Genomic DNA, 12,531 nt, shown 5'->3' with positions numbered 1-12,531 from the left:
TTTGCAAGTTCTCAGATGCTGTAGCATTTTTAGCAGCTGCGTATGCAGCTTCGCATCAAATTAAATTGAATCTTTTCTACAACTCCCTTTTCTTTATCATGTGTTTCCAGTCAAGTGTGTTTGTTCCTGAAACGAGGAGCGACCCAGAACGATGGTGATGAGGATGGCCAGGACCCACTGAGCATAGCGGTTCAAGCAGCTAATGCGGACATAGTTACTCTGTAAGTTTAAAATATTCCTATGCATGTGTGTTTGCTTCTAGAAGTTTCACCCAGAAAATACATCGTTCAAAGGTTTGAAGTCAGTAAGATTATGTTTAATCAAAGAAATTTGTCCTTTTGTTCAGCAAAAATGCATTATATTTATCAAACATTTTTATTTGGTTGGACTATCAAATAAATGCTGTTACTTTACACCTTATAATCATCAAGTAATTCTGAAAAAAACATAACATGTCCACCAAATATATTAAGCAGCACAACAGCACTGGAGTAATGATGCTGAAAATTCAGCTTTGCATCACATGAATAAATTACATTTTAAAACATTTAAAAAAAAAATTGTAATAATATTTCACAATGTTACTGTTTTTACTGTATTTTTGATCAAATAAATGCAGCCTTGATGAGCAAAAGAGACTTGAAAACTGACCCCATACTTTGGAATACTAGTGTATATATAAGAAATTGTACATTTGTAATTGTCTTTTCTCTCTCTACAGGTTACGTCTAGCACGTATGAACGAGGAGATGCGCGAGGCGGAGGGTCCGTTCAGTCAACCAGGTCAATATTCAAGCAGCAGTCCCACAGAGCAGCAGTATAAGAAATGCATCCAAGAGTTTATCTGTCTCAACATAGCCGAGTGCTAGAGAGCCCGGTGTAGCACTTTTTCCCATCATTCCCACCAAGAACTACCAAGTATTTTTGTGTTTTTATCTGTAAAGATGGGCCAGTCTTGATGGGGATTCCAGCTAAACCAGCTTTAGGTGGTTTTAAATGGTTGCTATCTGGTCAGAGTTGAGCCAAGATGGTTGATTAGGTGAACTTCCAGTCAAGTTTAACCTAACTTTTCTCAAACTGGTTAGGGCTGGTTAACCATGTCCCAGATCTGGTTACCTAGCTTGACATTTCATATGCTGCAGATTAGTCACAGGATTGTCTGGCCACCATATTTTGGCCTAGCGAACAGTGGTGCTACTCATTTCAAGACAGTTTTTATATAATGAAGGTTACCTGTGATTGAGGTCATTGTGGTGGCATTGTCCAAATACAGATTACACAGACTACTGCACTCGCTGATCTTACAGAGCCCTTACTAGTGTATCTAAACCATTTGATGAACTAACCCTCAGCGTTAGCTTCTATACACAGGCCTGGCTGCACTTTCACTCTTCACTTTCACTCTATGTATGTTAGGCATCTATTCTAACAGTGTTCTTCTAGTGGCATTTTTGTACACAAGGGGCGCTTAAAAAAGTGTTTTCTGCTTTCAAAAGTTCAAAACTGTGATTTATTACATGTCATAAATGTATAAAATGTCTAATCTACTAACTGAAATTGTGATTTTTGTCAACTAAAATGCTACTGTTATGCACTTTTTCTTAACTTTTCTTTTTCTTTTTTTGCTTTTCTTGAGTACCGCCCAGAGCAATAGTGCAGTGATACGACATGATTTTTTTTTTTTTGTACTGTTGTAACAGATTGTATTTTTGTATACTTGTAAATTTTACCATTCGCAACCAAACTCCAGTTTAGACACCAAAAAAGAAATGTCCAGTTTGATTGCTGGGTGTTAAAATCAACAATTAATGTTCAAAAGTTTGGGGTCAGTATGATTATGTTATGTAAAGTCGCACATGTTCATCAAGGCTGAATTTATTTGATCAAAAATACAGTAAAAATAAAATAGCAGTAATGTGAAATATTATTACAGTTTAATATAACTGTTTTATATTTTAATATATTTTAACACTTAATTATTCCTGTGATGCAAAGCTGAATTTTCTTCATCATTACTCCAGTCTTCAGTGTCACATGTTCCTTCAGAAATCATTCTAATATAATGATTTTGTGATATTTTTTTATTATTATCAACGTTTGAAATAGTTAATATTTTTTTAGGAAACATTGATGCATTTTCCCCCCCCAGATTCTTTGATTAATAAAAAAGTTCAAAAGAATAGTAACTATTTTTAAATTTAATTATTTTATGGTCACCATGTCCAGTTTAATGAATCCTCGCTGAATAAAAGTATTAATTTCTTTAAAAAACAAATCATACTGACCCAAAAGCTAAACTGTAGTGTATGTTAAAATATAATGCTGTAGTTTGATTTTTAATTGTTCATTTGTGTTATCTTCAGTGCATTGATTGCTGTTGCTCTGGTCTGTTTGGTTTCCTGCTGCTTTATGAATTAGTGCGTGTAAATTAATCCTCATAATACAGTCACTTAAGGTTAAAGGATGAACTCCCATGATATACATATTAATTATCGGATGACATCGTAAGCAAGTTAACAGGTGATGTCATATACAGTACACTAGGAGTCATAAATACAGTATATTCATGAGAAAAAAAAATCATCTATAAATGTGTTGTCTGTAGTTTGTGAGCAGGTTAGAGTACTGTAAAGTTTTCCCTGACATGTTTGGGGTGAAAGGTCATTGGTAAGTGTGTCGTCTGTGTCTCGCTGGCCAATGAAATCGTAGCACTTTCTGTTTAACGTGAACATTTTGTTTTGTGAATATCAAATCAGTATGACTCCTGAAATGACAAACAAATACAATTTTGTGAACGATGCAGCCGAAGGGGCACCGATTTAAAAATAAATAAATACTGTATAACCAGAAATGTTCTAGATGGAGGCTGTAGCACATAACCTCTTTTATTACTTGCTTTCATATTTCTGCTTTTCTTTTCATGTTGGAGTCATTTGTAAAATATGTCTTAATATTGCATAACTGAACATTCTTCTGCAACTCCTGTTTTTCTTTTTGCTCTTCGTTTCTGCCCTTTTATCTCTTCTCTCCTCCTAAACAGAAAAGAATCATGACAATAAATGAAACGTGACTGAAGTACTAACCGCTTGTGCTTGCCTTCACTCCTCCTGGCTCTTTCTTCTCCGTAGTGCTTTGCTGTGTTAGTGTGCAGTATTATATAACCATCTGCATTAACTATTACTGATTTTGCTGCTGTAAGTAAATTCCGTTTTTCTTTTGAGATCTAATATGAGGATTTTTTAAACATTGAGTGTTTGGGATCGTAGAGACTCTGATACTCAACATTTAAAAAACTAATATTCATTGTATTATTATCAAATATACAGTGCATTTTTATATATTTATTTGAAAATATGTCAGTTCAATTGCATTAACTGTAATCAAATCTAGCTTTTAAAGGAATATACTATAAGAAAATAGTTTAACTCAGTAGTGTAACACAAAATGCAAATTGTTTACGGTTTTCCTATAGACTTTCATTGTAAATTTATCAAATTCAATAGAACTTCTATTTAAAGAGGGATGTGACAGCACTCAAACTTTTCATTCAATGGTTGTTGTGCAGACATTAGTCAGTACGCATGAGTACCCATCCTGGGAATACAGGGACAGTCTCCTCATTGTAAATCCAGCATGAGAAATTCACACAGTTTAGCAAAGTGTTCAAACCCACTCTTTGTCCCCTCCAAAGTTTCAGCTGTTACCATGGTTACCCAGACAGTACAAAGACCCTAAATGGCACAAGAAGGCTCATTTTCATTGGGTTGCTTTATATTGCCATTTCTGTCTCTTAAATTCAAACTCTAAATCTCTAAAGTGCATTAAAACTCACTGAAAACACTGTTATTGTAATCAACTGGACCTCCTTACTTCAGCATTCAGAGCCCTGCTTTTGCATTAATAAAGCTTCTAACATAAGATAACTATTTACCATCTTTTTATATCGATTCTATACAAAAGCATCTATTCACATTACAGCTGCATTTCAGGAGTTATATGTGCAGTCACAGTAACTGTGTTTGATCCCGTTTTAGGTGACACCACGTACCTGGACATTTTCCGTGAGTTTTCCCATATGGCATCCCACAATCCTGAGAAGCTGAAACGGAGGAGTGTTCACTTCCGTCACTCCTTTAGGTGGTTAGATGATATCCATTAGGCATCTAAAATAAATGTAATATAAATTATAATATGTTCTTTTTTTAATCTAGAGTGTGACAGATCAAGCTCAGACTTTGGACACCAATCAAGCTGGAGCAGAAGACACTTTGACTAGTTGATATCATAAGTGTGATGATGAAGATGATTATGGTCGTGTTGAATGTTTGCAATGAATTTAATGCTATTTTTGTATCTTTATGGGGTCAGCTGGACTAATCCCCAGTGTTTTTTTTGTCATATTTCTTCATTTGTATTCTCCCTCTTTTAGTCCTAGACAGTAATAGGCACTTAATGAGGCACTATGTCAAAACATCTGCAATTTAAGGTTCCATGTCTGTTAAACATATAATCAAAAAATCATGCATGAATGCTTTTTTTATTTTTCATTTCATCTTGATACTATTACAAGCATCACTATTATCTTCTATTATGTATCATATCCAGCGCTGATCATTTTTTCTGTTTTTAAAGTAGTTGAAATTATAAGGAAGCTGTGTTTGGAGAATCTGCAGTGGTTTTTCCTGTTGCTGTAGTGATGAATGTATTGTTTTGTATCGACTATGCTGGTGTAGTCTATATATTTTATCTGTGCAGCCACTATAAATCATTGCAAATTCAAATGCAGATATTGTATATTGTCTTTTTAGATGCAAATTGATAATATATCATAAAATGGTGGTATTTTGTTAAAAATGCAAAAACATTGAGTGGACCTTTTGTTTTAGGAAATAAATATATCTCAAAAAAATCTGCTGGTTTTCTTGGGTTCATAAATTATAAATTAAAATGACAATTTTGTCTGCATGATAACCTTCATGTAGCATCAGGTAAGGAAGATAAATTAGCTTTTTTTTCTAATAGATTTTCCATAAAAAATGTCTTAGAAAATTATTTCCCCCACACACCTTTCATGTATTTCTGCTGAAGACAAATTTAGTTTGGCCATTAAGAAGTCATCTGATGGACAAGAAGGGCTGAGAGTTAAACTGTGTTCCGAAGATAAAAGGAGGTCTCACTGGTTTGTGAGACATCAGAGGGTCAGTTAGAATTTTGCTGTTAAGCTGTGAACTTTTTTCTAAAAAAGTTAACAGCTTAAGTCATTTTCTGATTAATGCGTATTGGAGACGCGAACTGTTTAAAACGATTCAGTTCGATTTGGTGAACTGGTTCAAAAAGATTCGGTTACATTGAATGATTCTTTCGCGAACCGGATATGACAAACTGCTTTGTTTTGAACAGACACGGACGAGAAGACAATGATGAATAAAGTCGTAGTTTTTACTATTTTTGGACCAAAATGTATTTTCGATGCTTCAAAAAATTCTAACTGACCCTCACATGGACTTTTTTGATGATGTTTTTCTTATATTTCTGGACATGGACAGTATACTGTACACACAGCTTCAATGGAGGGACTGAGAGCTCTCGGAACTAAATCTAAAATATCTTAAACTGTGTTACGAAGATAAAAGGAGGTCTCATGGGTTTGGAACGACATAAGGGTGAGTTATTAATGACATAATTTTGATTTTTTTTTGGGTGAACTAACCCTTTAAATTCAGGTGTCAAAATTAAGTTAAGTTTGACATTTAAACTATTCCAGACGAATAAATCAGTCTCATGAGCCAGCTCTTTGTTGTGAATCAAAAACATGCAGTGAGATAACAGTAGTCGATTCCTAAAATAATCACTCGTTTGTGAACTGGTTCTTTATAGTGAATTAAAAAACTACAGTTCGACAAAGTAAACCCGTTTCCCGAACGAATGACTCTTGTGAGTTGGTTCTTATAGTGAATCAAAGACATATAGGGTTGTCCGAACCAAAGTTCCTTAAGGCATAGTGTATTTTGTAGTCTTTGTGAGCTTTTATGAGCCAGTTCTTTATAATGAATCATAAACACACAGTCTGATTCCTGAACAAATGACTCAAGCAAGTCGGTTCTATATTGTGAATCGTAAACATGCATGACGACCATAGAGATGACGAATTGTTTTTATCATAGACAGTAAAAGTTTTTATACAGTCTATGATGACGACGAGTAAAGTCTGATTCGCGAACAAATGACTCCAGCGAGTCAGTTCTTTATAATGACTCGTTAACTCACAGGTCAAGCAGTGTATTCTGATTCACGAATGAATGACTCTGTCGGTTCATTAGACCAAAATCACCAGTGTTGTAGAAAGATACTTTTAAAAGTAATGCATTACAATATTGCGTTACTCCCTAAAAAAGTTACATTACCTTTGTGTTACTTTTTAAATATGAGCAGGGCTTGATTGTTTTTAATATAAGAAGTTCTGTTTATAGAAAATGTAAAAGCCCTTTCACACCAAAAAGTCTGATGAATAAACCTCAGGCGGAAGGAAAAGTACATTCAGGTCTGTACAGTAGAACACAGGAGAAGAAGATTCAACACTCTTCAGTAATAAAACAATGAAACACATTTGTTGGTTTATCTAAAGTCATTTATGCTTATTATTATGGTTGAACTGGATCATCAAAGGTCAGCAACAAAGACATTAGTTAATAAAATGGGATTAGATACATTTGTGTTATTTATCATGTTTAATTATTGCAGGTTTGCATCATATGCTGAGTTTGCAATTCACTGTTTTAATTAATTTTGATAAATACCAAATCGTTTTTTTTTTTTTTTTTTTTTGTGAGTGGGATGAATTTATGCACATACAGCATACTAGCGTTCCTTTTTTTTGAAAATTTTCATTTTATTTTATTTTTCTTGTAAATTAAAAGGTAATGCGTTACTTTACTAGTTACTTGAAAAAAGTAATCTGATTACGTAACTGGCGTTACATGTAATGCGTTACTCTCGTTACCCCCAAAACTGAAAAAGCTACACATTATGTATAACTAGTGTTTTATATAAATAAATTAATACATGTACTATTCTGATGTGTTATATGTTGATGAAAGTATTATTCGGCGACGTACTGCATACAATTCTTTACTGTACAAATGGATTATGTATTTATTTAAAACATTTATTTAAAAAATCCCATTGTAACTCGTCTAGTTTCGTCAGCCTAATGTCAGACATTTCTTTTGAAAGGCAGCCGAACGCTTTCAGAACTTTTATTTTCCTTTTTACCTCGTCACTTCCTGGTGTTTCGGCAGCCATATTGGTATGGGGAATAGATGACAATTTCACCTCAGCCGTAGAGCTACGTTTTTGTTATTTTTGAAAGTTTATCAAGCGCGTATTCACTGTGAAATAGACGGGATATCGATATATCATCCCAGTTTGACCGTGGTCGATCCCGTGGAGGGCGTTGAAAGAGGTGAGACTGAACCATTAAAAATCCCCTTTCGGTGTGTCAGGCTGTGTTTAAAACCTAGTAAACTCTCTACCTAGACAGCATCTGTTGTCATTATGATGTATAACTGAACGTTTAGAACGCGTCTCGATGAGCAGCACACTCTGTTTTGAAACTCACTCTTGTCTCTGTTTAACCGCTGTGTTTACTCATGTCGTCGTCGTTGTTGTTTACTTTAGTCCTCTTTACGTCCGTTTGTCACTGGTATTGTCATATTTTGGCTACAATTGCTGACTCTTAAGGTGTTAACCGCACAGTAAACATATACCATGTTGTTTTAAATAGCACAACAGTTCTTGAATGTCTGCCGTTGTGTAATCAAATCTAAGGTTACTGTACTCAGTTCATGTTCACGCGTGTCAAGCTGCTTATTGACAATCATAACAACATGCTAGTAATTAATATACGAGTTTTGTTGATGTGTTTCAGGCTTTAGTATATACTTGTAAGTCTTCTGTTTTTCTTATTAGTCACATTTGTGAATGTGTTGAGATTGTGTTGTGTAACTCAGAGTGCCGTGTGATTTCACAGATGAGCAACAACTTAAACAAGAGGGCCCCAACCACAGCAACACAGCGGTTAAAACAGGATTACCTGCGCATCAAGAAAGATCCAGTGCCGTATATCTGTGCTGAACCTCTGCCCTCCAACATTCTGGAATGGTACATTTAAAAAAAAAACATTTCTTATATTATTTTGTTACATATATATATATATATATATATATATATATATATATATATATATATATACACACACACTACTAAACACGCCTCAATAATGAACACTTTGTATTGTTTTTGAAAGAACTCTCTTATGCTCACCATGGCTCTATTTATTTAATAGAAAAATACAGTAAAAATAGTACTTTTGTGAAATAGTCTTGAAATTTAAAACTGCTAATATATTTTAAAATCTGATTAATTTTCATAAAAATAGGACTAAATATATTATTATTATTACTTATTATTAAAGATTTCTATTTCAAATAAATGCTGTTCTTTTGAACTTGATTTCACAAAAATAATAAGCAGCAAAAATCTGATAATAATGATAACTGCTGATAATATTTGAGCACTAATAATTAGTTGGTAATAATTAAGTACCAAATCAGAATATAAGAATACTTTTATCATCAAATAAATGCAGCATTGGTGAGCATGATAATAAATACTTATTTATTAAACATTAAACAAAAAACTGAATTATTCCAAGCATTTGACCAATAATGTATAAGTGTAGTGTTGTATGTTATGTGACTTATTGTTTGTTAAAGTTTGGAGCATCATCAAGAGCTTTATGCTTTTAAGGAGACTTAATTTTATAATCGATTTCATGATTTATATTTTATTTAGCAGATGATTGTTTATACTGTATTTAGCAGAATGTTCTTCCATTCAATGAAGGTGAATAGAGAAGGATGCTGTCAAGCTCCCAAAACGTTACGAAAGCGCCATGAAAGTGGTCTATAATGACTCAGACGATACAGTAGTCTTGAAATTTAAAACTGCTAATATATTTTAAAATCTGATTAATTTTCATAAAAATAGGACTAAATATATTATTATTATTACTTATTATTAAAGATTTCTATTTCAAATAAATGCTGTTCTTTTGAACTTGGTTTCACAAAAATAATAAGCAGCAAAAATCTGATAATAATGATAACTGCTGATAATTAATATTTGAGCACTAATAATTAGTTGGTAATAATTAAGTACCAAATCAGAATATAAGAATACTTTTATCATCAAATAAATGCAGCATTGGTGAGCATGAGATACTTATTTATTAAACATTAAACAAAAAACTGAATTATTCCAAGCATTTGACCAATAATGTATAAGTGTAGTGTTGTATGTTATGTGACTTATTGTTTGTTAAAGTTTGGAGCATCATCAAGAGCTTTATGCTTTTAAGGAGACTTAATTTTATAATCGATTTCATGATTTATATTTTATTTAGCAGATGATTGTTTATACTGTATTTAGCAGAATGTTCTTCCATTCAATTAAGGTGAATAGAGAAGGATGCTGTCAAGCTCCCAAAACGTTACGAAAGCGCCATGAAAGTGGTCTATAATGACTCAGACGATACATTCCTATCTACTGAAGCAGAATGATGCCTTTGTGTGAGGATTTGGGCTAATATTAATATATATAAAGTGCACCATTTGTATGCACTACTTTGATGGTGCTTATTTGTCCTTTTTGGAGCTTGACTGCCCATTGACATTCACTATATGCTTTTCTTGTATGTAAAAAGATAAAAAACATTTGACAGGACTTTTATCACAGAATAATCTACATGAAAGACATTACACGATTAGACACTATCACATCCCTGGCTTTCTTTCTCTTTTAGGCATTATCTAGTACGTGGCCCTGAGAAAACTCCATATGAAGGTTATTTCCTCCTTTCATTTCACATTTGCACTTCCTTTAATACACTGTGCAGTTTTTGCTTCCTTTTGACTTGTCTTTTGTATTTCATAGGTGGCTACTATCATGGCAAGCTAATTTTCCCACGGGAATTCCCGTTCAAACCCCCAAGCATATACATGATCACACCCAACGGCAGATTTAAATGTAATACAAGGTACACGAGCTCAGACTTTCACTTTCTTTTTAAGCCCTTTATTTAAGCACAACGGTAAGCTTTGTTATTCGAAACATAGTTACAGCTCCAGGTCATTGTTTGGCATGACATCAGAACCTTACTGCTTTTATGAAATGTTTACTGTGTGATAAGAATCTTTCATTAGAACATCCATCTGCTGCTAAATGTAAACTAAGTTTGCCTCTGTTATTTAACATCAGAATTGTTACTGTGAATTTTTGCTCCGTTGGAAGACTGAGTTGATGAATCAGCATCTACATCGGTTTCTTTAAAAGTCTCAAACATTCAGGTTAGAAGGACAGCACTGTTCACAATTCCTGCATAATGAGTTGCGTTCTCTTTCTCTTTCAGGTTGTGTCTTTCAATCACAGATTTTCACCCTGACACGTGGAACCCGGCGTGGTCCGTATCCACAATCTTAACCGGCCTCCTGAGCTTCATGGTGGAAAAAGGGCCGACTCTTGGCAGTATCGAAACGTCTGACTTCACAGTGAGTATGACGCTGATTTAAAATCATGGGCAAATGCTTTAAGCATTTCACTGCTCAAGAGACTTAAGAGACATACACACCAGTGCCATTTTAAAAAAATGTATTGAAGGAATAAATTAGCACTGAATTGTTTTTTTTGATTGAGTGTAATTTTTTTTCTTACCATATAAAACCCTCAGAGCTATTTATATGAAGTACTTTATGAATGCTCTGATTTACTAAATCAAATCAAAATAAAATACTAATAACGGTCTATAAATTATGCACAAGATATGAAGCTGTTTTAGGATACATTTGCAATAACTGGGTCTATTCTTCACGGATTTTTAGAGCTTTTTTGTTATTGTAAAGCCATACTAATGCCTATATTAGAATATAATGAAGTACATTACTATTTAAACTCACTATGTGGCCATTTGAATTGTTTTTTTTGTGGTTTAGAACTTGATTTTATGGTTCAGAAATGAATTGCATATTTAAAAGTGACCATTGCATACCAGATTACATTTTTCAAAAAGGTGAAGCATTTTTTTTTTATTATTATTATTATTTTAATATGAACTATTTCTAAAGGTTTAGTTCACCCAAAAATGAATAACTCACCCTCATGTTGTTCCAAACCCGTAAGACCTTTGTTCATTTTCAGAACACAAATTAAGATATTTTAGTTAAAATCTGAGAGCTCTGACCCTTTGTAGACAGCCATGCAACAGCAATGTTTTTCCAGGTCCAGAAATGTAGCAAGGACATCATGTTTTCTTTGCACACAAAGTTTTCTCATAGCTTCTGATGAACCACTGATGTCACATGGACTATTCTACTGATGTCCTTGCTACGGTTCTGTACCTGGGAACATTGCAGTTGCATTGCTATCTATGGGAGGGTCAGAGAGCTCTCGGAATTCATCAAAACTACCTTAATTTGTGTTTTTGAAGATGCGCAAAGGTCTTAAGGGTTTGGAATGATTTTTGGGTTAACTAACCCTTTAAGTTCTTGTAATTTGCCCTTATGTGTAAACATGCACAAAGTACATAAATGGAATCAATTTGAATGGCATGTTTGCTTTTAATGTGTTCCCTGCAGAAAAGACAGTTGGCCTCCCAGAGTCTTGCATTCAACATCAAGGACAAAGTCTTCTGTGAACTGTTTCCAGATGTTGTTGAAGTAAGTACCATGCCAGAGTTCCTCACAGATGTATGCATGAGCAGTAAACACATTCTTTTAACAAATATCAAATATGTTAATACAGGAAATCAAGCAGAAGCAGCGTATGCAGGAGGAGCTCAGGTCCCGCTCACAGGCGCTGCCCCTCCCTGACGTGGTGCCGGACGGCGAAGCCCACCATGCGCAAAATGGGCACATGCCCATCAACGGACACCTACCCCCCGGCGCGGCCCACCCACCCGACCTCCAGCAGGTCAACCGAAACCATGGACTCCTGGGCGGAGCGCTCGCTAATTTGTTTGTCATCGTAGGTTTCGCTGCTTTCGCCTACACAGTCAAGTACGTTCTGCGGAGCATCGCGCAGGAATGAATCGCCCAATGAGAAACACAGACGGGAGGGACGAAAGGCTGGTGCTGTTCTCACGACCAAAATAGGTAGCGAGAAATCAAAAGGGTTTTCTCACAACCAAATAAAATGAAGCAGTGTCCCGTTAATGAAATTGAGAGCTTGGTGATTTCCTCCGTAGTGGTGACAACCAGATCCTGTGTAACACGGCCACTTAAAGGTTAAGGTCACGTGAGATGATGGCTTTATTAACATGTAAGGAAATGTTAAAACAAGCAAATTTTCTACCTTACCCAATTCCCAGAAGAAGCCAACGTCATGCGACCATGAAATTAATCTGAGTGGTCTTTTTTTAGGGCCTGAATCAGCATTTGTTGTTTTTCACATTTCTCAATAAACTGTACGATTTTAGAA

The 12,531-nt window shown here is 34.6% G+C and overlaps 2 protein-coding genes and 1 long non-coding RNA gene across 4 annotated transcripts in view; all 3 read left to right on the top strand.

Annotated features, from left to right (window-relative positions):
• LOC132118456 (arf-GAP with coiled-coil, ANK repeat and PH domain-containing protein 3-like) overlaps positions 1-4,909 on the top strand; it is a 75,375-nt gene extending 70,466 nt beyond the window's left edge. For both annotated transcript variants that reach the window (XM_059528307.1, XM_059528306.1), the window contains exons 23-26: positions 111-221; positions 722-783; positions 4,035-4,137; positions 4,212-4,909. In XM_059528307.1, coding sequence (XP_059384290.1) covers positions 111-221; positions 722-783; positions 4,035-4,137; positions 4,212-4,218 — 283 coding nt within the window. In that variant the 3' untranslated portion in view covers positions 4,219-4,909. The remainder of the gene's footprint in view (positions 1-110; positions 222-721; positions 784-4,034; positions 4,138-4,211) is intronic.
• LOC132118458 (uncharacterized) lies at positions 1,624-3,078 on the top strand. Its single transcript, XR_009425898.1, has 2 exons — positions 1,624-2,504; positions 2,560-3,078. It is a non-coding gene; the product is annotated as an uncharacterized LOC132118458 (long non-coding RNA).
• A 2,358-nt stretch (positions 4,910-7,267) lies between the features above and the next one.
• On the top strand, positions 7,268-12,531 carry LOC132118455 (ubiquitin-conjugating enzyme E2 J2). The gene is made up of 7 exons (XM_059528305.1): positions 7,268-7,462; positions 8,030-8,160; positions 9,863-9,903; positions 9,994-10,096; positions 10,469-10,607; positions 11,691-11,771; positions 11,857-12,531. Exons 2-7 carry the CDS (start codon positions 8,030-8,032, stop codon positions 12,139-12,141), a joined length of 780 nt encoding a protein of 259 aa, XP_059384288.1. The 5' UTR covers positions 7,268-7,462; the 3' UTR covers positions 12,142-12,531.

This window comes from Carassius carassius, chromosome 37 (genome assembly GCF_963082965.1).
Source record: "Carassius carassius chromosome 37, fCarCar2.1, whole genome shotgun sequence".
Taxonomy (NCBI): domain Eukaryota; kingdom Metazoa; phylum Chordata; class Actinopteri; order Cypriniformes; family Cyprinidae; genus Carassius; species Carassius carassius.
The sequence above is the reverse complement of the archived record's forward strand: the minus strand, read 5'-3'. Positions and strand labels throughout refer to the sequence as shown.